Source organism: Cyprinus carpio, chromosome B25 (assembly GCF_018340385.1).
Source record: "Cyprinus carpio isolate SPL01 chromosome B25, ASM1834038v1, whole genome shotgun sequence".
Taxonomy (NCBI): Eukaryota; Metazoa; Chordata; class Actinopteri; order Cypriniformes; family Cyprinidae; genus Cyprinus; species Cyprinus carpio.
The window spans coordinates 22,140,817-22,167,839 of NC_056621.1; the positions used below are offsets into that span (position 1 = coordinate 22,140,817).

Genomic DNA, 27,023 nt, shown 5'->3' on the forward strand with positions numbered 1-27,023 from the left:
AGCAACCAGTAGAGTCCACCCTCTGCCCTCCTCTGGCTTTCCTCTTTTAGGCAGTTTATTGAAGTGATTATAACACAAGCTGGCTATTTCATCAGGACATCACAAGATCTGTAGCTATGAGTGAACAGCAGACATTTACGATGAGACCATGTGTTTTTACATTACTATGGATGCATTATTAATATACTCAAACTTAGATATCCTGGTTAAAACACGCTTTCAGATTACGGATTGAAATATAAATGCAGTTGGTCATAAATGTGCTGTTTACGTGCCTTCTCATGTCTTTGGCAGAAGTCTTCTTGCGCCCAGAGCAGAAGAAAATTACAGATTTCAAAATAAGAGCCCCTACACACACACACACACACACACACACACACGATAGATGGCGCATCATTACAGGACAACATTTCTAAATGTCTTGACAGTAAAGCTCATTTGAAACTTTTATTTGTAAATACAATTTTAAATGTACGTAAAGCAGCAACTCATAGTATATAACCTATAGCAGCGAATAATTAGGCGGTCATTCCGTGGAAGAGTTACTTGAATAGCTTACTTGATTTGACAATTTTGTTTTCTTTTTTTTTTACGCTTACTTTCTGTTTTTAGTCAGCTCTGTTAGGGCTTTTGTGATAAAAATGTTGTCTCTTTTTTTTAGGATAGCACTTGTTCTCAGACAAATAACATTTGAATTCATTTGAATTGACATTTGAATTTGTTTCTCACTATAATATATATATATATATATATATATATATATATATATATATATATATATATTGCTATTCATCTGCACTAGTGTACAAACAAACACATGTGAAGTACATAATTTTCTCTTTGAAATGCATAAAGATATGCTCTGTATGTTATTTTTGACAATATAATTGGCCATATTTATATTGTCTGTAAACACTTTTAATGTTTAAACGTGCAAATTTTAGCTATTAATCAAGTGAACATAGACATTTAAAAAGATTTTTACACTTAAAATAAGCCATATAAATGATAAAATATCCACAGGCTCATTTCTGTAAAATAACCATATTGAAGATAAAGAGCTATATACATAGTTCAACATCGAGTTTAAAAATTGCCTACAGTTCATTTTTTAGTTACCCATGAATTTCCACAATACCATCTAGTTTACTGAATAAAGAATTATTGTGAACATTCAAATTCCTATTGATTCACAGATACATGTTCAGATCTAAGATGTAAAGTGGGTCACAGGACTGGATAGTTAACAGGTGGATGGTAGGGTGAAGTTTTTCTCCACAAAAGAGCAATATTTAACTGATATATATTTTAGAGCTGAACATAACTTGAAAAATGTGCTGCATAATCAATGATCTGAAATCCTGAATTTCATCATAAACACTTCCAGTAATAACATAATTACAGAAGATTTAACCTGAAATTGAAAATAAGGGCACTTCTGACCAAAAAACAAAGCAAGTATTCAAACTGTATATTTGAACTGCGTTAAAACATTTACATGTCTACAATAAAGTAGTATAAAATATTTGATCAGCCTTCAAATTAAACATTGGTATAATGCAATTTTTTATTTATTTTTTTATTTATTTATTTTCATTTTATTTCTTATCTGCTGACACTTTGGTAGTGACCCATGGGTGCTGTGAGATCATCAAGTAGAAATCCTATCAAAAGGTGCTTTCACACCACGTTGAAATTATTTGATTCCAACTTAAGAAAGCGTTCACATCCTTGAAACAAAACCTATAAATATTCTATAAATAAAAAAAAAAAAAAAAAAAGCTAACAGTTCTTTAAAGCATAAAATTAAGGCTAAATAAGTTAAGTAAACTTACATAGATTAATAAGCATAACAAATGTTACTTTTTTGTGTCTATTTATTACTCAAATCACACTGATTCATTTCTGTGTTAATAGTGTTCCAAATCTGAGGATTTTAGAGCATAAGAGTAGATTGTCCTTTAGTAATTATGGAAATCACAACTGAAAGATTGTGTATCTTTAGTCAGATGCATTTACATTGTGACTGTGCCTCAGATGCAATCAACTGAAACTGTTTACAAAAGTGTGGCCCAAATGGCACATGTAATTAGCCCATTAGGTCAGCATTAGGTCAGTGCATCATGGGCTCTCCATGGGAGGGGTCCTGTCAGGTCATCATAAGGTCACACTATCATTGGCTGTCCATGGGGTGTTATTGTATTGTTTGTAGCACATTTGTTACCAGGTATAAAGGTCTGGTCTCACAGACAGTACCTTGGGTTAAGATTGTTTGAAGGATGACATGCTAAAATCACTGCTGAAGAACTGCTACACTGCTACCTTCAATAAATTCTTCTCCCCAAAAGAACTTTGGTCAAGCCTACTTATTTTATGTATTAGAGAAATCTAGTTCATTGGCGAGCCACCCAAACTACTGCTCAGCCAAATACAGCAAAATCTAACAATTTGGCGAGCCAGCCAGTAGAGACTGCCAAGAAGAGATCTCACCAACTGCAACAAGAAGTGAACAAAATCGTTTTTGAGATTCTACAGTTTTTGTGTTGAAGAACAACAGACTGTGTCTGTGGACATAAGTTATTTGAATCAACTTGATCCTGTCTCAAAGATTCTAATTTGGTGAGTGAAACTATCAGCTATCTAAAAGAACTTAAAGAATGCTTTTTCATAAGTAAGCAGATCATTTGATGTATGTAGTGTAACCATAATAACCAGTGTAGCATTGTATAAGAATTTTGGCTTAGGCCTTTCTCTTGATTCTGAAGGAACCTTTTAAATGATTTAGGTAATTCTCCTGAGACTGTAGGAGCTATAGAAAAAGTGTGGCATAAAGCATGACACTATAAGTTTGTTTGCCTTCCGTGAAACATACAGAAAGATCTAATGTAAATTGTCTAAGCGACAAATTTAAATAAGGAATTCAGCCTTCTGAGTTTTTAATTTATTCTGAAATTAAATAAGTGAAATTGTATTGGATGTTGATGTTTTGTTTTAAATGTAGGATTGAAAACTAAGCTGAGCTTTTTTAACTGATGATTTGTTTGTGTAATTAAAAATTGTCAGTCTAACAGACTGCTGTGAATTTAAATCTGAATAAGTGCCTTTAACAGTTCTAACACCTTTTGTTCTGTTTTCACACCTCTGAGGACACTTTTCCTGTATTTGCCATGGCTGAGTCTGCACAAAACAATGGCAATAGTCCTGCACTGAGGCCAACAACAGAAAGGCATGGGACAGATCCTCCAAATGTTACCATTGATCAGATGCTGGAGAATCTGAATGCATATTTAGACAAAAGGCTGGGACTGAGGAAGTGCCATGATGACATGTGCCATAAGTACAGCATCAAGTACTCAAAGAGTGGACTATGGCCTTGCCAGACATTAAAAGGGCTTATGGAAAAATGCAGCGCTTAAGGACAAACACCAACAGAGATGGCTGTAATTTTTCTCAAACAAATTCAACAACATCTACAGAAATGTGAAACTGACAAATTACAATGTGAGAACAAAGCAGAGAAAGCAAAGATTTGAGCACTGGCTGAACAATTACAGACTGTAAAGAAGGACAAAGAAAGACTGTTACATGAGAATGACAAGTTGCTAACTTTGCTCTCCAAACGACTGGAATCAAAATCTTCAAGCAGCTCTGATAACCCTGTTGAAACAGCATATGCTGGTTAGGCATGTTTTGACGCTGGGATTCTGGTTTATGCTGGTCCTTTGCTGGTTTATGCTGGTCATGTGCTGGTCCTTTTGCTGGTTTATGTTGGTCCTTTGCTGGTTTATGCTGGTCATGTGCCGGCAAAGGACCAGCATAAACCACCAAAAGGACCAGCATAAAGCAGCAAAGGACCAGCATAAACCAGCACATGATCAGCATAAAAACTCTTAAAATCAGGTATGATGACTGGGACAGCACTGGAACAACAATTATGCAGATTGTTGAATGTTTAGCAAAGATTGAAAGAACACAGGAAATCTCAGAGTTTTACAATCCAAAACCTTGTCATACAACAACAGGACAATGGGGTATGAAAAATGTGAATATCAGAGACACTCAACGAGAGAAAACTCAGGGAAGATGCAGACATTTCAACGAGGAAGGACACTGGATTCATGATGAGGACAACCTGTTGAAGAGATTTCAGCAGTTGAGAGCCAAACAAAAACAGACTCTGCTACATGCTGTGGAGCCACAGCATGTAGCATTGAACATAACTTGAAAAATGTGCTGCATAATCAATGATCTGAAATCCTGAATTTCATCATAAACACTTCCAGTAATAACATAATTACAGAAGATTTAACCTGAAATTGAAAATAAGGGCACTTCTGACCAGAAAAACAAAGCAAGTATTCAAACTGTATATATGAACTGCGTTAAAACATTTACATGTCTACAATAAAGTAGTATAAAATATATGATCAGCCTTCAAATTAAACATTGGTATAATGCATGTTTTTTTTTTTTTTTTTTGTATTTATTTATTTTCATTTTATTTCTTATCTGCTGACACTTTGGTAGTGACCCATGGGTGCTGTGAGATCATCAAGTAGAAATCCTATCAAAAGGTGCTTTCACACCACGTTGAAATTATTTGATTCCAACTTAAGAAAGCGTTCACATCCTTGAAACAAAACCTATAAATATTCCACACGCAAAAAAAAAAAAAAAAAAAAAAAAAAAAAAAACCTAACAGTTCTTTAATGCATAAAATTAAGGCTAAATAAGTTAAGTAAACTTACATAGATTAATAAGCATAACAAATGTTACTTTTTTGTGTCTATTTATTACTCAAATCACACTGATTCATTTCTGTGTTAATAGTGTTCCAAATCTGAGGATTTTAGAGCATAAGAGTAGATTGTCCTTTAGTAATTATGGAAATCACAACTGAAAGATTGTGTATCTTTAGTCAGATTGTTTTATTTTTTGTATTGAAAGATTATGTTTTCTTATTTTAACTGTTTACAAAAGTGTGGCCCAAATGGCACATGTAATTAGCCCATTAGGTCAGCATTAGGTCAGTGCATCATGGGCTCTCCATGGGAGAGGTCCTGTCAGGTCATCATAAGGGAAAACTGAAGAACCTCGCAGGGAAACTGAAGAACCTCTCTCTGCAGCACCAGCTAGTGCCATCTCATCCAAAAGCTGAAGGACTCCATGTGTATGCAAACAAGAAGGGAAAAGCATACACAGAAACCTCAACAACTGAAGCCAAAGATGAAGTCCTAGTAGGGAGTGCTGCTAAATAAGCCATAAAGGAGAGAGGTGAACATGCAGTGGCATTAAGACAACTTCAGCAAGACTCACAAACAGTTTTGCATAGTAAACAGAATCAAATTGAATTGTCCAGCAAACGATCATCACTGTTAATGGAAGATGGAAAAAAAAACTGCATGATGACAACCAATGCCTTAAGGAAAACCACAAGGAATCAGAGAATCTAGTTTTGGCAAAGGGGGGCCATGGTATAGTGCCCAACAAATATGTAAAGATAAAAAAAAACTATATACAGGTCGGAAAGACCAATTGAGGATCTTTTAGTAACTGATGCAGCAGTTAAGGCGCAGGGAACCAATGAGTGGATTGATATGAATTTACCTAGTGATGGCAGAAGTGTTTTTCAGAGTCCAGATATGGCGGGACTAAGGTTTTTAGGCTCTAGCTTGTCGCCTGAGGATGAAGATATGAACATTTCACCACTGATAAACACTGTAGTGTCCTGCCAACATTAAATAGGGACAGTTTTATTGGTAATTAGGCATACTTTGTATAAAATCATTTATTTGGAAAGATACGTTTCCCTTTTCTATTGTGTGTGATTAGCCCATTAGGTCAGCATTAGGTCAATGCATCATAAGGTCATCATAAGGTCACACTATCATTGGCTGTCCATGGGGTGTTATTGTATTATTTGTAGCACATTTGTTACCAGGTATAAAGGTCTGGTCTCACAGACAGTACCTTGGGTTAAGATTGTTTGAAGGATGACATGCTAACATCACTGCTGAAGAACTGGTACCTTCAATAAATTCTTTACCCCACAAGAACTTTGGTCAAGCTTACTTATTTTATGTATTAGAGTAATCTAGTACATTGGCGAGCCACCCAAACTACAGCTCAGCCAAATCTAACACAACTTATGGTAAATGCACCAAATTTCAAATCTTCAAACGGTCTCTGCTGCACAGGCAGAAATGTGCTCTCATATAATTTCCATTATAATTAAAAATAAACTTGCAAAAAAAATCAATAGTTACTTGTTCGGATGGTAGTAATGACAGAAGTATTAGGGACAGCAAAAAAATAAAAAAAAATAAAAAAAAACTGAACTCAAGATTTGAAAGCTTTTTATTTTAATATTTAAAATCATCCACAGACTATGCGTTTACAGTCCATGACTGGATTTTATTTCAACTATATACAGTGTAGCATGGCATGTCAAAAAATAATGAAATCCCGTCTGCTCATTCTCTTTAAAACAATTATTTTTTCTATCTTCTCAGTGGTCTTCTAGTCCACATACACACACTGATATGACAGCTCTGCGGCCCATGACATCTGCAACTGAAGATTCGCTGCTGTTTATTTTATTAGTAGTAGTAATATTTCTGTATTGGATGCTGCATTATAAGCAGGGAGTTTGAGAATTTCACTTCACACTGGAAAACCAGGATTGATTACATTTTGATTTAGGCAATTAAGGGAATTCATTTAACCTTGATTTATGCTATTATTTTAAAAGCTCTTTTCAAAACTCTTCCTTTGTGTTGCACAGAAAAATAACAGTGCATCGGTTTGTAATGACGTGAGGGTGAATAAATGAGGTGAGTTTCAATTTCTAGGTGAACTAGTGTTTGAATTGTAAATCTGCTGTTAGTCTAATCAACAGTCTGTTCATTCAGTCCACATTAATGGCCTATTCAAAAGAAATTAATTATTTTGCTGGTCCTGTCCCTTCTATGCCGAGATATAATCAGTCTCGTCACTCTTGTCCGAATCCCTCAGTTTCTTCGATAGCGAACAGAAGTTTTTCTCGGAGCTGCTCCAGGTTCTTATAGGGTGGTAGATCCAGTCGATTAAAGCTGAAATTGTAAGGCAGGAGGGACAAATAAGCACAAACACACTTCTGTAAAAAGAGTTATTTTGTACTGTCTTTCGGATTTAGTCTCACCAGGTGTGACTTCTAGGCAGCCAGGTTTCCTTCCCCACTTTGTCTATGCAGAACTTTTGTGGCCCGTTACTTCCTAAACAACAAGATTATCAAAGGAGGAACTATTAAAACGATTTAGACTTCTAAACACTGCATATGTACAGCAAGGACAGAACTCAGGTCACATGTGAAGAGCTCAAAGCTGCATGGTGGGAAGACTCAACACAAAATTAGTGTTACCCAAGTTACTGTAAGAAAAAGAAAACCATCAAACAAATATTATTTTTCTTTAATTTTATCATTAACCACAAACCATATTGTATTTAGCTCATATGATATTTAGTTTGACCTCCTTTCACAGATTCTTAATCCAAATTATTTTTAAAAGTTTAGGGTTTGGGGGGGGGGGTTGCTTACGTCACAATGTTGGAAATATTTCTGTTTTAAACTATGAAGGCGAGCCAATGGATATCACATGAGCAATGTGCAAACTGTGTGCAAGAGTTATGCCGGTGAACGTCTTAATCTCAGTCCATTCACTATATGCAGAAAGTGAAAGTGAAACAGAATGACGGAGCTTTCTGCATCTGACGCCACATATTCTCTCAGAGATGATGAGAGACGGTATATAGCTAACTGTTTAAATTTAGCCCCTTAATATTTCTCTTGTGGGCGTACATAAAAATGAGAAGAAACGTATTTCGTGTTAAACAGGTTGTTTTTGAAAGTCGGGGCTTGAAATAGGCTTAAGCTTTTTATTTCATTGATTTTTATTGATGACTGCAGTTTTATAATTATATGTCTATAAGTCATTGTATAATAGACCTGTTTTAAAATACCTTTTTTTACAACATGGTAATTGAGGAGTAAATAGTCTATTCTTTTGTTATCCTCGCAGCATGTCAGTTATGCGGTAATATTGTGGGGCAAATTAATTGTAATTTTAATTTAATAATAAAAGTAATTTCATAATAATAGGCCTAATTGAAAATAAGAATGTAACAGCCCTACATTAATTGGAAATGCCAAATCCTCTTAATACATAATAATTAAGAGCAAATAATTGATGTTTTCCACAACATTTCTGGCTATCATCAACACAAGATAATCGTCTTTGACTACTTTGTGCTTGTTGCTCCTGTGTCCTACCGCTCTCATTAATATTTCCATATTTGCAATATATCTGAATGCTAAACTATTATTTATCATGTAAATTATAGGCTTTGTACTTCAGTCGCATGCCAATGGTGACACAGCCGTGCTGATGGTTCACTGTATTTTATTTTGATAAAGTAACAACTGTGCTGTCAAGTTAGCACTGCTGAAACTGATATGTTTTGTGAGTGTGTGTGTGTGCTCATGCGCTGGCGCGATCACTTCAACTGTTTCTTTATACCAGCAGAATCAACTTAAAACACTCTGAAATTTATTGTCTCATTAATAACTGTAAAAGGTCAAGTTTTATTTGAGTACACTCACAATGAAAACAAAACATTGTGCTTTTGTAAAATAAAGAAAACATATAGGATGTCGCTTTCTGCCATTTCAGTTTCCTTTCTATTAACAAATCAAGCGTGTCACTAAAATGAACTGAAACTCAGCATATATAGGCTGTTACATGTGGCACTATTTTTTCTCTTGTTTATCTGTTAACTAAATCAAACATTTCAAAAATGTATTCCTTGTATGTATATATGTTTTTAACATTATAAATTAATATAATATTAAGAATGTTCACATCTAGGTGGAAAAAATAGTAATTTGTACTACTGCCTGTTTAAAATAAATGAAAAGAAACTGAGTATAGTAGATTTGTTGTTTTTTCCTGTTGTACCGAAATCGTATCGAACAGTGACCCCCAAACCGAGGTACGTACCGAACCGTGACATCTGTGTACCATTACGTTGGTACATTATAATTGATATTATTACTCTACCTATCAGTTCTGCAAAGCCTCCAACTGGCAGGCGACAAGTTCCTGTGACGAACTGCAGGAGGCGAATTCTCTTTTCATTGTCCATTTCCTTTACCACCTGTGTGACACATAATGAAATATATACTGTATATTAAAAAGAGAGACAGAAGCAGTAGCTGTGAGTGCATAAAAACACCTGAGACTGAAGGTGTGAATTACCTGCCAGAACCAGTGGATCTGCTTGCTGTTTTTGGTATAATGCCGATAGATGGTGCTCTTCTGCCAGTCGTTCAGATCGATTTCCTGCATCCCACACAACATGAGCTGGAGCAAGAAACAATCACACACCATCAACCTCATAACCTGATAAAGATAACATCAGTACGCCTAAAACAAGTCCAAATTTAACCACACTGCCCAAAAGTTATTCACATCCGTCTCCTCAATGTTTGTGTCTCTATATAGACAAGGTTTTTTTAATGACACATTATGTCAAGTCCTTGCTAAAAATACTTAAACACCCACCTCCAGCTCTTTCTCATCAAAATAACGCAACCACTCCAGAGGCACAACTTCATTGAACCCATCCAAGAAGGCTTTCGTTTGCTCCTCCACCCCGCGTGTGAAGCGCCAATCAGTGAGCAGACTGCAGGAAAAACACGCAATGAGTTTAAAAATCACTATTAAAGGAACAATCCATTTTAAAGGGGTCATGAACTGAGAAACCAAAATTCCCTTGATCTTTTGACACATAAGAGTCCATTGTACTATAAAAACATCCTGTAACTTTCAGAACTCAAAACTTTCTCGTTAAGCCCTGTTCAAACCAAGAAAGATAACTATAAACATAATGATATTAGCATCCACACCAGCGAACTATATCGTCTGTTTATTCTAAGTGCAAGCTCGTCAATGAAAATTTTGTCATTAATCACTTACCCCCATGTCGTTCCAAGCCCGTAAAAGCTTCGTTTATCTTCGGAACACAATTTAAGATATTTTGGATGAAAACCGGGAGGCTTGTGACTGTCCTGTAGACTGCCAAGTAAATAACAGTATCAAGGTCCATTACTTACTTGGCCATCAATGGAACAGTCACAAGCCTCCCGGTTTTCATCCAAAATATCTTAAATTGTGTTCCAAAGACGAGCAAAGCTTTTATAGGTTTGGAACAACATTGGGGTAAGTGATTAATGACCCTTTAAATTCTCGAGCTCATGACAGCAGGATTGATTCTGATTGAGTGTCAATTATTTTTATCATTCATCAGCTGGAAAAAATCGTTCTGAAAGTGATTTCAATGATATTATTTCTCTGTGCCTTTGTCGTTATAGCTGTGGTGTGGACTCTGCTATTCTGTAATACTGAAAACGATTTTAAGAACTATATCGTTATCTTTATAGTTATCGTCCTTGGTGTGAACATAGCTTTAGTTTTAAAACAGCTTATATTGAAGGCAGCCAAAATGACAGCTTGTAGAATGTTCTACTATATTATGTAATAGTGTGGATAAGCACCGCCTCCCCAGAAGATCAACACCTGCTTCTACAGCACAGCCTGTTTAGCCCCACCCACTGATTCTACATCACTGACTGTTAAGCCCCGCCCACCGATTCTACATCACTACCTGTTTAGCCCCGCCCACCGATTCTACATCGCTGACCATATAGCCCCACCCACCGATTCTACATCACTACCTGTTTAGCCCTGCATGTGGATTTTACATCGCTGACTGTTTAGCCCCGCCCACTGTTTCTAAATCGCTGACTGTTTAGCCCCACCCACATCCACATCTATTCAAACAGAGCATTCTGATGAGGGGGGTTATAAACAGGACAGAAAATAGCTTATTACTTCTAAATTATGATGTTTTTTGATGTAAACATCTTGATAACATAAAGGTACCTCAGAGGCACAGAGGCAGTTCATAACCCCTTTAAAATACACAAAAAAGGTGAACAAAGGTGGTTAAATGTGGAGTTATGCATCACTAGCAGCACCAGACAGAGTTGCAAAAATAATGACTATTTTCAAACAGGTTTCTCAAACTGATTCTTATTTTGGAGTTGCATATTAAACTGGAATTAGATAAGTATTCTAACATAAAAAAAAAACATCTCATTGGATAAAAGGCGTCTGATTAATTGACCAGTGATACTGGTATCATGGGGCAGCTGTACCTAATGTACTCCTCCTTGTTGTCCTGTGTGACGAGTTCATTTTCTCCATCGTTTTTCAGCTGGTGTGTCGTCACCTTGCCCAAAATCTCCATGTCCTGAGCGAAGTACAGCTCCACCCCGCACTCTTCCAAATCATTCTCTCTGTGAACGTACATCAGCATCAATGTCATGTTTGTCACAGAGCTTTTTTGATTGATGTCAGCGAGCGCAGTCTGCAGTCTTGATACTCACTTGACCCACATGATGGAGTTGTAAAACTCAGGGTCAATGGACTCCAGGTCTTTCAGGGTGGGTTTCTTGTTAAGCATGCGCTTGTAGAAGGGCAGAGTGAAGCCCGTGTCAATGAACTTCCCATGATACAATGCCTGCAGAAAGCCCGATCACAGGTCAAAAGTCATAAAACAAATAATAGTAGTTCAAGTCTACACGTATATATATAATGATGTGCATGGATCAATAATTGTAATTGTAACACCACAATATTTAGTGAAAAAACAGAACTGTTAATGTTGATTTAATTACATACTCCTGGGAATTCGACATGTCCTACAATGTTGCATGGTATCTAAATCTAATTTAAAAAGGATTTGGCTTATTATTTTAGAATTATTATGAATGCATTTATTAAGCTCGCATTTATTGAGACCACATTGCATATTTCTACTTTAAAATTAATTTCAAGAACAAATCCATGCATCAGCTAGGGATTCATCAACTGATCATCAACTATTATGTTTTCTGACTTGAACAAGACATATATGTATGCTTCTGAGGGTATCTGGACTGTGATGCTAAACTTGTCTGTAATTTAACAGTGTGATATATTATCATACGACCATAATGTCATAATCATGGGATGTTTATAAGTATATGAGTATATTCAGTGCAATTTTCACATGGAATGGACCTTCCTTGTAAACCACAGATTTGATAGTTAAATGTGTGTGTATTAATAAATTCCAATCATTCACAAAAAAAACATGTCAACATTCACAAAATTGATGATTCTTGACACTTGAATTTGCTTCTGAGTAACATCATTCAATACTCCAGTTTTGCTTTTCTTAAATTCTCTTCTCTCTCACTCTATATACAGACTTCAAAAACACACAGAAATGCGCTTTTGCTGTAAAGGGTCAGCTAACAGTTTAATGTAACAGCACAGAGCTGTGGGAATGATCCCAAAAAAAAAAAAAAAAACACAGGCACCCTGAGTCACGCAGTCTGTTGCACAAAACAGGAGAAACACAAGGGCTGAGAAAAAATGTAACACACAGCATAGAGAATCTCTATGATATTCTGCATTACTCTTGAAGGGCGTGAGAGGGACTGCTTGTGTTCGGTCCAGATCTTTATATAAGACCAGTCACTATATCAAAACACAATGAGTTAATTCTCACACACAACCACACACACACACCGAGATGTACAGAGAGAAAAAAAGAGAGAGCACAACACACACAGAGCACAGTTTAGTTTAATGCAGAGGGAAGCTACTAGTCTTAAGGTGGTCTCACCATGGCAATGAAGCGGCCGATGAAGCGGAAGTAGGTGAGGTGGTCAGGGTTGATGGAAGAAGCAGGGTTAATCTGCAGACAGTAGTTGTTTTTACCGGCATACTCAAACAGACAGTACATGGGGTTCAGCACCTCATGAGACAGCAGGAAGAACCACTCCCTACAGACAGAAATACAAAACATAACGTCAGTAACATCACATTACAACACCAGCTAAAGATGACTTAAATATTCCCATATCACAGACTGACACACGGTGTTGGCACATTACGCAAAAATAAAAATAGTTTGGGGAATTCTTTGAAAACTTCCAAATCATTGTGTACTTTATTAGTATAAATTAAGAATGATTTTGAAAGTAATCAACAGATGTCTAGAGTAAAGGGAACATTTAATTGTTTGAGGCCTGACAGAAGTCTGTTTCTTTACAAAAGACACAACTACTTATGAGAGTAATGGGAAAGGACAGAAAACTCATGTAACTTGTTAACAACAGCAAAGGAAATACCAATTCAGAAATATTTAATTTACATTGTAACTTAAATTTCTCTTCATTTATTTTTATTAATATTATTTACCACATTTCAGAAGAGCAGTAAAGTCGTTAAAACCCACATGCACCTCTACAAACTACATCCTCTGTGCATTCTGTCAATCAACTTCATGAGATGCATCCTGGGACACTTTTAATGCACAGTATGTTATGTTAATATCTATGTATGCTGGACACATTTTGGCTGCCTTTCCTTCACTATTCACTCTACTCATTCATTAAATTTTTTTTTTACCAATTTCAGTTTTGTAAAGAAAGGCTCAATTATTCTGTGAGCCACTTCTGAGGGACGCTAACAAAACCAAATGAAAACAAATTTACAGAGAAAAAAAAACAAAAACACAAAAGCAGTCATAAGTAGCACAGGTATATTTGTAGCAATAGCCAACAATACATTGTATGGGTCAAAATTATCCATTTGTCTTTTATGCCAAAAATCATTAGGATATTAAGTAAAGATCATGTTCCATGAAGATATTTAGTACATTTCCAACCGTAAATATATCAAAACTTACTTTTTGATTAGTAATGTGCATTGCTAAGAACTTCATTTGAACATCTTTAAAGGTGATTTTCTCAATATTTCGATTTTTTTTGCACCCTCAGATTCCAGATTTTCAGATAGTTGCATCTCAGCCAAATATTGTCCCATCATAACAAACCATACATCAATGGAAAGCTTATTTATTCATAATTCATATGTGTAAATCTCAATTTAAAAAAATTGACGCTTATGACTGGTTTTGTGGTCCAGGGTCACAAGGGAACATTTTGTAGAATACAAATTTGAATCAAAACAATTATTAAAAATGAAAAACAAATGAAACACAATTTTGAAGGACAGCACTCGCTTCTACTATATAAGAATTAAAGAAATTCCCAGACAAGAAAATGCCACCAAAAGAGAAGTTTCAGCTTATTCTGTATGTAAAAACACAGTTCAGGTGCAACATAAAGGGATGAAGATGAAGACAGCACAAACACACATTAAATCATAAGCAGTACAACAGAACCCAAGCCCTGAGCTTTGACCCCAGGGGTGTTTGGATAGAAGCTTTAGGGACAAAAGATGATTGGGGGTGGGGGTGGTTTGGTCGACGCAGACACCTCCAGACATCCGGTCCGTGGTTCTACCCTGTGGTAGAACAGCATGACGTAACCTACCATAGGGTAAAACCACTGACAGGACACAGGAGACAGACACAGACACAGGAAGACAACTATGAGGTCCAGACACCAACGAGCAGAGTTACACCACAGTCTCCCCGAAACCAGAAACACTGACGAACAGCGAGACACCACAGGAGCTCATACTGAACTTGCCTGGCTATTCCTCCGTAATCCAGTCCCTCCTCTCCTCTCATGATGATGTAGAGCCTCCGGCGGAGGTCATACGGCTTCATGTTCATGATCTGAGAGGAAACACCACAGGATTCTCATTATGAAGGTGTGTCAGCAAAATTAAAACGTTGTGTAGAAATGTTGCTTGTCCACCTCAGGAGGTCAAAATAAAATTATATTAGCCTGAAAGGGATAGTTCACCCAAAAATGAAAATTCTGTCATTATTTACTCGCCCTCATGTCGTTCCAAACCCGTAAGACCTTCATTCATCTTCAGAACACATATTAAGATATTTTTGAAGAAATCTGAGAGCTCTCTGACCCTCCATAGACGGCATGTGCATGCTGAACGTAAACAACGCTGATTACATTGATTACGTTCTGGGGTATTTTCAAAAATGGCGGGGAGAAAATTGTTGAATCAGTTATGTTATTATGGTTTTCTTTGCACACAAAAAGTAATGTCGTAGCTTCGTAAAATTACAGTTGAACCACTGATGTCACATGGATTATTTTACCGATGTCCTTGCTATGTTTCTGTGCGTTGATCGTGTAAGGATCCTTGCTGTCTATGGAGGGTCAGAGAGCTCTCAGAATTAATCAAAAATATCTTAATTGGTGTTCCGAAGATGAACAAAGGCCTTACGTGTTTAGAACGACTTGAGGAAGAGTAATTAATGACAGAATTTTCATTTTTGGGTGAACTATCCCTTTAAGGCCTCTTCACACCAAGAATGCAAAAATCGCAGAATTCAGTCATAAAAATGGAATTTACGGTATAACGCGGAATGTCATGGGATTTGTAAAATTTTGGATGGATACATCAAAAGTAAGTCAGTGCAATTAAATCAAAAGGCAATATGGATTAGTGTCTGTCAATATTAAGTCACAAAAAAACTATTAAAGTATGAATCCTGCATGTTCTGTGCGTCTCTGTGTGAATGAATGGTGCAGACTAGGGCTGGGTGATATATCGCATGTGATTGTCACGTGCATTTTGTCAGTAAAGCCGGTTCCCTGATTACCGCTAAATCGCCATCACCTGCTTTCAAATGGAGCGGCTTTTAATAGACAGAGCCGTAGATCACTGACAAGCTACGCAATATCGCGTTCATTATCGCAGATGAATCGCATGCGATATATCGCCCAGCCCTAGCGCAGACGCTTGGTTTCTCTTACTACACACACAGAAGTGCGGCATTATCAGCCTTTGAGTACATGAACACATGAATATAATCTCTAGAAACATTTTACCATTTCTCTTGCAGGAACCTATCATCGTATCATATAAACACAGAAACTTAAAGGTCTTCGCAACAACCCGTCAAAATAAAAGTCTGATTTAACGTGAAGAAACTGTGACAGAAATATATTGATATTACTACTACTAATAAAATTATTATTAAAACATTATTTTTAAGAAATATTTACCAGAAAAATTATTTAAGTGACGTGACATACAGCCAAGTATGGTGACCCATACTCAGAATTCGTACTCTGCATTTAACTCATCCAAAGTGCACACACACAGCAGTGAACACACACCCAGTGCAGTGGGTATCATTTATGCTGCGAGGCCCGGGGAGCAGTTAGGGGTTCGGTGCCTTGCTCAAGGGCACCTCAGTCGTGGTATTGCTGGCCTGAGACTCGAACCCACAACCTTAGAATTAGGAGTCAAACTCTCTAACCACTAGGCCACAACTTCCCCACTAGAATGTATTTACCAGAAACGCAGTATGGGGGGGGGGGGTAAATTATTTTATTGGTATTTGAGAGAGAAAAAAAAATAATTAAAAATGTACATTTTATTAAACTTTTATTAAATTGCTGTTAAATTGTGTACGTCATGATTTCAATTAATTATACATGTTTTTTTATTATTATTATTAAAATTTCATTTAACCATTAAAGTCTAGAAAAAAATTTAACAGAACAAAACAGAATCCAGAAAAATAAAAATGGAAAAAACTAATTTGGAAAAAAATAAACCGGAATTTTAGATAACTTTAACTACAACTATACTAGCATCCACACCAGTGGACAATGATCGTTTATTCTCAGCGCACAGCTTAAGCTCAAGCTCTTTAATGTCAAGTGGATGTTTTATCATTCATCAGCTGCATATAAAAGCTTTGAAAGTGATTCTAATGATATTGTTCCTCCGTGCCATTATTGTTATAGTCGCGGTGTGGACTTACCTGTTCTCATAGAATTAGAATGATTATGAAAACTTAGTTATCATCCTGGCCTTAAATGAAGACATCCATAATTTGGGGACCAGTTTGGTTTGTTGTTATACCCACCTGTTGAAATGAGTCCTCGAAGAGAGTCTGTCGGGATACGGAGATCTTCACGTGACTGGGCAGCGCGTTGGACTGCGTAGAGAGAGAAGAAATAGCAGGTCATACATTAACTTGCTGATGCTAAATGACAAAAATGTTGCACTAGATCAAGACCTAGAGCGATCTGAACAACTCACATGACACAAGAAGCGGAACTGGTGATATTTCCACCTGAAGCTGCGGTCGTACGCACCCGGAGAGCCACCCTGTCTGGAGCTAAACAGCAAACAAAGCACTATAAGAACATTCAGATGTCATTTATTCCATGAGTGTGGCACCTCAGACGTGACCAACATGAGCCATGAAGACTGGACAAACTTTACAAGCAGCAGAATAAAGTCACCGCTTCCATAAACAGGTCAAAGTGACACATCAGTGAAGATTCAGATCAGAGAAAGCATTGTAATTTAAAGGTCGTCTTACATTTAGATTTAGTCATTTAGCCGATGCTTTCATCCAAAGCGACTTACAAATGAGGTCAGTGGAAGCAATCAAAATCAACAAAAGAGCAACGATACGCAAGTGCGATAACAAGTCTCAGTTAGCCTATCATAGTAAACGTAGCAAGTGTTTTTTTTATTATATAATAAATAAAAAGAAAACAGATAGAATAGAAAAATAATAGAGAAAGCTAATGTTAGAGGCCTTTTTTGCCTTTGTTAATTGTGTAATAAATAATAAGAAAACAAATAGATAGAATGCAAAATATATTACAGAAGCTAGTGTTTTTTTTTTTATCTTGTGTTGAGCTGCACAGCTGTGTTAACAAGCACAAGACAGTTCACTTTAGAAAGAGGGCAACTCTGAGGAATGAGACATCTAAGACAACAAAAAGATGTATGAGAGAAACAACGGAGAGCAACAAGGAAAGAAAAAAAACTAATATTCTGTGAGAGGATATAAAATATAAGCAAATTATACATGACCAGTCAAAAGTTGGGAATAATTAGGATTATTTAATGTTTTTAAGTCTTTTCTGCTCACCAATGCTGCATTTATTTAATCAGGAATACAGTAAAAACAGTAATATTGTGAAATATTATTACAATACAAAAATAAATGTTTTCTATTTTAAAATATAATTTATTACTGGAATGGCAAAGATGAATTTTTGCTGAGTTGTCTGTGTCACATGATCCTTTAGAAATCTTTCTAATATGCTGATTTGCTCATTATTATTGTAAATGTAAATGTATTATAAGTTTTTTTTTGTTTGTTTTTTTGCTGCTTAATGTTTTTGTGGAAACCCTGACAAAGTTTGTCATTTATTTGAGCTAGAAATCTTTTGTAACATTATAAATGTATTTACTGTCACTTTTAATCAATTAAATGCATCATTGCTGAATAAAAGCATTCATTTCTTTCCTTTTTTTCTAAACCCAAACAGTTCTTGAGCAGCAAATCAGCATATTAGAATGATTTCTGAAGGATCATGTGACACTGAAAATAAAAAAAAAATTCAGCTTTGCATCACAGGAATAAATTACAATGTATAATATTTTAAAACAGAATACAGTTATTTTAAATTCTAAAAATATTTCACAATTTTACTGTATTTGCAGTATATTTGAGCAAATAAATGCAACCATGGTGTTCATAAGATCAAAAAACATGTAAAATCGTAATTATTACAAACTGGGAATAATGACCGGTAGAGTATGTATAGTTTATATATATGAAATTGAATATTTATCATGAATCATACACCTACACTGCATCGACCATCTGCTGTCTAGATACTGAGAAACCCATGTGAGTGGCTTTGAACCGTCCACAAACTGGAGAGCTGCTGTGAACCTGTTAGCATCAGGTGCTTGATCTACAGTATCTATCTCCGGCCTTCACATACAATCAGAGCATGCAGTCTGAGCTATAAGCGTGTGTGATCTTTACCCTGACTCAAAGCCTGGCCGGGGGTCTTTAAAGGTGGTGGTGCGAGAATTGTGGTCCACAAAGTATCGCACCCCCTCTGCTGTGTACTTCATCTCCCAGCCGGGCGCCAGGGGCGGCTCCTGGATCATCCTGCAAACGGAGGAGGGCAGTGAGAGCAGCGCACCCTGCTGGACGCTTAACACTACATAACATGACGTGCTTCAGGAAAATCTAAGACGCAATGAACAAATAAACAATGTAAAAATAAAAATGAGCAAACAAAGAATGTTTTGCAGCTTCAGTGGATGAGTTTGAGAGTGTGTGGTATTCGTTTTGTTTGAGCAGGCAGCTACCTTAAAAATAACGCATCTCTCCCAGCAGTTTTACAGACAGAGCTAGGCATTAGGCTAGCTGCGATAGTTGCAACACCGGTTACATCACTCATTTTGTTCGGTTAGAAAACAGACAATACAATTAGTGCAGCGTGCACAGATCAGCAGCAGGAGTCAGATTTATTTTATCTCGTGAGGAGAGTGAGATACAGAAGACGATGGCAGAAGATTTAGTTTCAAAACTAAATGCAAAAGCGCCTATTTTAAAATTATTCTGGATTTTGTAAAACCTGTTGACTTTTGCCGTTTATCTAAGATGATTTAGAAAAGGTTTTTTTAAACATTTGTATCTTATTTAATTGCACAGTGTTTGCCAAGTTTCTTTTTTTTCATATTTAAACTGTGAAAGTTATATGTTATTTTTAGTACTGTCAAATGATTAATCGCGATAAATAGCATCCAAAATAAGTTTTTGTTTACATAATATGTGTGTGTGCGGTGTATATTATGTATATATAAAAAATACACATGCATGTTTATATTTTAGAAAAATAGGTTCTATAAGTTGATGCAGAATTGCGGCTAATTCATTTACAAGCTATTCAAAAGCGAAGAAAAGCGAGGGAAAGAGGGAAAACTCTAATGAACTACCCCCTCCCCACACCCTCGGTGATATCTCTACTACTGGTGTTGTCACATATCGATTATCCAGTGGGAACATTTTCTCACTGTCACAACCCTACTAGGAATAAAAAGTGTGACACTGCATGGCAAAAAAACACCCTCTTAGACAGGAAGTGGCCCTCTGACTGACATGTAAAGCAGATAATTTCTTATGCCATAACAAGCGACACATGCTTGTGGATATCCAGTGACTAGATTCTGACTTCCTCAGAAGTGCTTATTTTGACAGCAAACAGGGCTTGGTTTCCAAGTGGGCAGTGAACGCAAATTCTGGGATAGCAGGCCCATCAGCCAATCGGATTAAAGCTGCCAATTTTAGCCAACTCTTGCCCACTTTTCTGTCAAGTGACACTGCAGCTGTTTTTGGCACATGACATGGCATGGCATTATTCAGCGCCAGTTGGAAATAAAATTAAACGTCTGAGAAACGTCAGACGGAAAGCGCTGCTTGACTTGAGTCACGTACTGCATGTAGCTTTAAGTTTTTCAGTTACCTTTTCATTAGTAACTTGTATTGTTGCCAACTATATTTTCAAAAGTGTAGCTCCACTGGAGCGCAAGTATGAGCAGCATGTAGCTTCGCACTTTCAAAGTAGCTTCCCCAACATTGGTAAATTGATGCTCAAAGACGACACACAATCTGCAGATCATTGGCTATGGACCGCATGGGTCATGTGACTGGAGGACATGATTACCCTTGGGTTCGAGGGTCCTCCCACTGCGTCGTTCGTGTGTTGTGATTGACATAGTACACTCTTCCGTTGTCCTGACGTTTCTCTGAGGGAAAGAAATTACATTTTGTAACATTATAACTCATCTTAACTAACGAAAACTTGTAAAAATGTACCCTAAGTTATTTTAGTCAAAGTATCTTTTAGTCAAAGATAAAAATGCTTTTTTTGCACACAGTGGTTATGCAATAAATATGAATTACATAAAACTGTTGCTTCCTGATAAATGTACAGTAATGGTGTTATTGGGTGAAGATACAACAAGCACATTTTCAGCATTCATATTAAACTGGTCATTGCACGAACTGTTAACCCCCAAAAAATCAATCGCTGTCATTATTAACTCATTACAACACATACAGTCAAACCAAAATTTATTCAGATATTATTTCTCACATTATCACAGTTTATTCACTATAGTTTAGAAAATGGTAATGAAATATGACAAGAACTGTGTCAAAAACAAATTCATCTTGATAATGTCAGATAACTTTGATAGAAAGGTATGTAATGAATTATGTTGAATAGCTGCCAGCTGTTAAATTTAAGTACACAATTGGTTATAATACCAATTAAGCTCAACCAATTACCAAGCATTGCTTAATTTTGTTCAGTCTGTGGTGTAAAAAGGTCACATTAGCAATTAAAGAAAAAACACTTAAGCAAAACATGCTCAGGTCAAAGCATCTGAATAATTTTTGGTCCCAAATTTTACTGGTAGTCCTCTGTATGAAGAATTTTTGGGTATACTATGTCCCAGTTTACTTTATTTTGCTATCCTTACATAAATGAACCACTGTGTCCGTGTCTGAATAATATTTGTTTTCTTTTTAACAAATTTACTGTAGTGCTCTTTTCTCAATTTAACTTGTTATTGACCTTTTTCTTCCCCATTTGGACGGATTGGGCGAATCATCTTTTACATATTGAAAAATATAACATTTTAAATTATCCTATTTTTCTCTCTATAGGCTGATGGGTACGAGAGTGTCAAATCTGAAAACTGACGAGTCAGTAGGTCATCTCACCGGGCATAGCTTCAGATTTTCAATTGGGTTTAACAGACAGTAAGAAACCTTAACGATTTAAAGACTGAAAAAGTAAAGAGAAAATCTGCTGGCCTTTTGCTTTTCCACAGAGAAAGACACAAGAACCCCCTCATTCACTCCACGACTAACATCTTGTTTTCATTAGGAGTAGTTTGTGGAGCACACAGTAGCCCTCACATTACTGCTCACACAACACTCTCTTTTTCTGACCCCCCCCCCTCTATTTTTAACCCTCTCATACCAGAGGTTTCCCAGCTCCATTTCACAATGTTACATCGCTGAACTCACAAAAGAAAATCTTCACCGTATTTAACAGAAAGACCTCTCTCTATAACCAATATTTGTTTTGCTTTTATATGTACACAGTTTTAATTTTAAGCGTTCAATGAAAAATATTAAGGTGTGGTTTTAAAAAGTTGACAGTTAAAACACACTTTTAATAATTAGTACATGCCTGACTATACTGAAACACAAAATGTTCTGTGCTTTTGACCAATCGATTTTCTACACCTTTCGTATCACTCCAGAGCACCAAGCAATAATTTCAGCTCCAAACTATATTTCATGGCTATTAATGTATTTTTTCTGTAATAATTAGATAATGATCAGGCAGATTCTGCTTCACTTTGGGGTCCTGATGACCCTGATTAGGTTTATTTTGCTGCTGAGCGTACGTTAACCCTAACTACCACATGTATGTGCATAGCTGCTTTGTGAGCAAAATGAATGGCTGCAAGTTTATTTTTCTCTTTGGCCTATATTCAGCTCCTATTGACCATGCAGTTTCAGCCGGGTGCTACATTTATTTTAAGACCTACCAAAATCTATTATACATCAGTAGATGATGCGGTACTAAAGTTATTAATATTAAAGTAGAAAAGCATGAATGTTTCAGCCAACTTCGGCCTCCCTGTTTACAGGCCGCTCTCTACTCCTAAAGCTCACAGTGACCTCGTAAAAGACACCTGACCTGAAGATAAAGTGTGAAGGAGGACTTACCCCAGCCTGGAGGAAGAGCCCCGAGCGGGTCATTCTCCACCGCACCTCCAGACGACTGTGAGAGACAAACAGAGACACACACAGACTGTAGTTAGGACTCGCTTTCTCAAGCTTTTCAGCAGAACCCACAGAAACCCGCTCAAATAAACTACCGACCCAAAAAGCAGCAGAACCATACAAACTCCAGCCGCAATGCAATAAACCCTGTTTCTGAAGCAAGCAGCTCACAGAGCTTGCCTCGCGCTCTCAGAACGAAGGAGCCTAGCCAGTGCCGTCCAAATACTACATGCCTGCTATGGGCAGAAAACACACACACACACACACACTGTGTTCCAATGATCTCACTGGCTGTCTCCATCCGCCCAATCCCGACCCCACCCATGCCTCCGTCCTCTTCTAGAGGAGCTGTGAAAGTACACAGGGAGGCGCGATGTCTGAGCGGACTGAAGTGAACATTCATGAGCGCTCCAGATGGCCCAGCCCCCCACCGGACAAAAGCACCTTTATTCCCCCACCATGGCTGTGTTTACTCTGTGCGCACGTGTGTGTGTGTGTGTGTTTGGTGCACGGAAGTTAGATTTTTTTATACACCAAAACATCCACCCAGTGCGTGTGCTTTAGATGGGCATAATTATATATGAAAAACAGTCAAAAGCAAACTGAAAAAAGCTCTTTTTCTTAAAGATGACATTACAAAGCAAAATGAAGAGCACACTTTTTTAAACCACAGGCTAAATTAAACTATTTTAATCCATGCTGGAACATAACTACACCTTCAGAAAGTACAGGATTGACATTAAACCTTGAGCCAGACATCATGAAACCATGCATTTTTTGAGAGAGAATTCAATGCACAGAATTTCACAAATGTGACCCTGGAGCACAAAAGCAGTCTTAAGTATCACGGGTAGCTATATTTGTAGCAATAGCCAACAATACATTGTATGGGGCAAAATTATCCATTTTTCTTTTATGCCAAAAATCATTAGGATATTAAGTAAAGATCATGTTCCATGAAGATATTTGTGAATTTCCTACCGTAAATAGATCAAAACTTAATTTTTGATTAGTAATATGCATTGCTAAGAACTTCATTTGAACAACTTTAAAAGTGATTTTCTCAATATTTTGATTATTTTTGCACCCTCAGATTCCAGATTTTCAAATAGTTGTATCTCAGCCAAATATTATCCCATCATAACAAACCATACATCAATGGAAAGATTATTTATTCAGCATTCGGATGATGTATAAATCTCAATTTTAAAAAAATGACCCTATGACTTGTTTTGGTCCAGAGTCACAAATACACTTTTCAATGACTGACTTTATAGAAACAAAATTATGAAACATTTCCCCAATGAAACATTTAAGATTGATGTTTCCGTATGGAACAGTCTGTTTTAAAACATGGCACATTTGTTTTAAACATTTTAAAACATACGTGTTTTTAAATAAAACTAAAAATGCATGTAAAAATCAATCCCAAATAAAGGTTGACCAAAATTAGGTTCCAGGATGTATCTTTTTATACTTGCCTTAATCAAGTCTTAATCATCTGCATATATTTTTATCAATTTATATAATGTAATTCCATTTTCTCTCATCCACTATGCTTGCTATTTAAAGGTGAAGTGTGTAATTTCTGCAACACAAGCGTCAATAAAAGCAAAAGCTAAAATAAAACCTGTCTTGCCCCTCATCTGCCCCATCAAGCAGGTAATCCTAACTAACCCATAAAGGCTTTATTATAGTTGTCTCTGCATATTAAGCTTGCATAAGAGGAAGAATTTTAACATCTAATCATTTCACTTTTAAAGGAAGTGTTTATGTTGTAGGAAGAAAAATAAAGATTCTCTCAGGAAAAAAAAAGCACTAAAAATGCAATGACCACTGAAGACCATGAGTGTTTGCCACTTTCCTATGGGCCTTTACCGTGTCATTGCCTTCGTCTTAAACTCAAGAGGCGTTCCTGCGGTTGCAGCCAAGTGCTCTGACTAAGCAAATTTGAAACTGGCATCTCACAATGGCCATTTTACCATAGTTTTGTCCTTTTTCCAGCAAGCCATTATATCAGTGGTGCTCGCGGACTGTATCTTATATCTCACATCTTCATTTATGAAGCATTAGCAGTTGTATGCCTAGTTGGGCTAACAATGGTCAAAAATGAGGGGGATGTTAAAAACTAGCATGTGTGTCAGTATGCCCCACCCTCAGCAGTTTCTATGACTAAAAAAGGTAGGGAAAAAATTAAAGAAAACCATGACATCATATTCACTCCCTCCACACAGACATTAGACCCAAACCAAGCCTCGAAGAAACAGAGAGAAGAAGATAAAAATAAAGGCTTAGAGAGAGAGAGAGAGAGAGAGCGTGAGCGAAGATATAGAAGACTCAATTGTCCATATAGCTGGCCACAGAATGAAAACTTTCCTTTCTCTTAAAGGAGCAGTTCATGCTAGAACTGTGATGAGTCAGGACTAACCATTTTTAATGTATGATGGGAATGAAGACAGAAGTACAGCGCGTTCAATGGATTGTACTGTTGTTGGAATAAACTGAATTATCATTAAAGTAAATTGAGCTGAATAATTACTCTTGTAGAGCTGTTTTACAGTTGCAATTGTATTTGTGTCATAATTGAAGAACTTGGCAATATTAATACTGTTATTTTCTTGTTTATTGAGTGAAGCTGCTTTGAAAACAATCTGTATTGTATAAACTGCAATACAGAAAAAAAATGTTATTTTGTGAAATATTATTGCAATTTTAAATAACAGTGTTCTATTTTAATATACTTTAAAATATATTTTATTCCCGTGAAGCAAAGCTGAATTTTCAGCATCATTACTATTAGTCTTCAGTGTCCATCACACTTATATTCAGTGTTATATTCATTTTTTAGGACCTGTGATACTATTTTCAGGATTCTATGATAATTAACAAGTTAAAAAGTACAGTGTTTATTTAAAAAAGAAATTTTGTGTTACAATATACACTACTATTTAAAGGTCTGGAGTCTGTAAATGTTTTCTTTCTTTTTTGTCTTTAAAGAAATTAACACTTTTATTCAGCAAGGATGTGTTAAATTGATAAAATGTAGTAGTAAAGATTGAAATTGTTAGAAAAGATTTCTATTTTGTCTAAATGCTGATATTTTTAACTTTTTATTCATTAAAAAAAAAAAAAAAAACATATCAGTTTCCAAAAAAAAAAAAAAAAAATTATCTGCACAACAGTTTCGACACTGATAATAAATCTGAATATTAGAATGATTTCTGAAGGATCATGTGACACTGAAGACTGGAGTTATGGCTGATGAAAATTCAGCTTTGCATCACAGAAATAAAATATATTTTAAGGTGTATTAAAACAGGAAAGCAATATTAGAAATTGCAATAATATTTCCCAATATTGCTATTTTTTATGTATTTTTGATCAAATAAATAAAGCATTGATAAGCAGAAGATTCTCCATTAAAAAACATAAAAAATCTTACTGATACTGATTATTTGAAAGGCAGTGTAGGTCTATTGCAGGCAGTGAAATTGCCAGATTACCTTTTCCCGTCATTATTTCCTATAAAAATAAAGTACATTTAAACAGCTGTCAAGCTCCAAAAAGCAAAACAATAATCCTTGTACTCTATATGTCTTAGAGTAAGAAAGACGATAGAAATATCTTACAGTATCTTTTAACAGACCCAAATTAAATTGATTATTCATCTTCCCCTCTACTAAAGCTCATTTTTGAAGCTTGAAAGACATGATTACTACGTACTACTGTTGTTAGAAAAATCTGTGAGAAGATTCTTATATATACACAAATATACATAAAGTTTTTTTCAGTAAGTATATGAGAACAGCAGTGAGAGAGTTTTTTATTTTCATTTAGGGCCGGAAGCAGCTGTTAATGATACACGATTCTCTCAGGAGATCCTAATGAACTGCAATTAACACACAAAAAGCCCAGTGTGTGCTGAGCGACATGAGCCAAGGCCAGAAGAGTGAGCTGTGTTGTGTTGTGCCCTCACCCACCATGTAACACCGTGTAACATACTGTAAATATTGAGTCAACTTATTTAAATAGTTCGCGCAAAATCGTCCCAGTACTTTAGTACTGTACATTTAGTTCTGGAACTAAAGCGGTGCGAAAGGCCCTAATGGCAGCATCATGTGCCCTCAAACTACTGCAGGCATGTAATGTGGGAATCAGCTGTCACATTTGACACTCATGTGAGAAGTAAACCAAAGGTCTCTTAAACAAACGCAGCAAACTATCATCTAAACTTCATAGCATGATCATTTACTTCTAAATGTACACTGCAAGAATGGCACAGAAAGCAGCAT

General features: G+C 36.3%; 1 protein-coding gene across 3 annotated transcripts in view; it reads right to left on the reverse strand.

Moving 5' to 3' along the window:
• Window positions 1-6,339: 6,339 nt before the first annotated feature.
• The window catches only part of LOC109050806 (NEDD4-like E3 ubiquitin-protein ligase WWP2), a 50,391-nt gene continuing 29,707 nt past the window's right edge, over window positions 6,340-27,023 (reverse strand). The window contains exons 1-15 of one of the 3 annotated variants that reach the window (XM_042753506.1): window positions 22,831-23,016; window positions 22,675-22,729; window positions 20,591-20,672; window positions 18,901-19,029; window positions 17,145-17,223; window positions 16,969-17,040; window positions 14,648-14,736; window positions 12,772-12,931; window positions 11,486-11,619; window positions 11,255-11,395; window positions 9,600-9,720; window positions 9,294-9,398; window positions 9,096-9,192; window positions 7,181-7,253; window positions 6,340-7,091 (exon numbers count right to left, since the gene is read on the reverse strand). In XM_042753506.1, coding sequence (XP_042609440.1) covers window positions 6,992-7,091; window positions 7,181-7,253; window positions 9,096-9,192; window positions 9,294-9,398; window positions 9,600-9,720; window positions 11,255-11,395; window positions 11,486-11,619; window positions 12,772-12,931; window positions 14,648-14,736; window positions 16,969-17,040; window positions 17,145-17,223; window positions 18,901-19,028 — 1,299 coding nt within the window. In that variant the 5' untranslated portion in view covers window position 19,029; window positions 20,591-20,672; window positions 22,675-22,729; window positions 22,831-23,016 and the 3' untranslated portion in view covers window positions 6,340-6,991. Of the gene's footprint in view, window positions 7,092-7,180; window positions 7,254-9,095; window positions 9,193-9,293; window positions 9,399-9,599; window positions 9,721-11,254; window positions 11,396-11,485; window positions 11,620-12,771; window positions 12,932-14,647; window positions 14,737-16,968; window positions 17,041-17,144; window positions 17,224-18,900; window positions 19,030-20,590; window positions 20,673-22,674; window positions 22,730-22,830; window positions 23,017-27,023 lie in introns of those variants that run through there. The other 2 variants (XM_042753504.1, XM_042753505.1) reach the window with 2 other exon arrangements.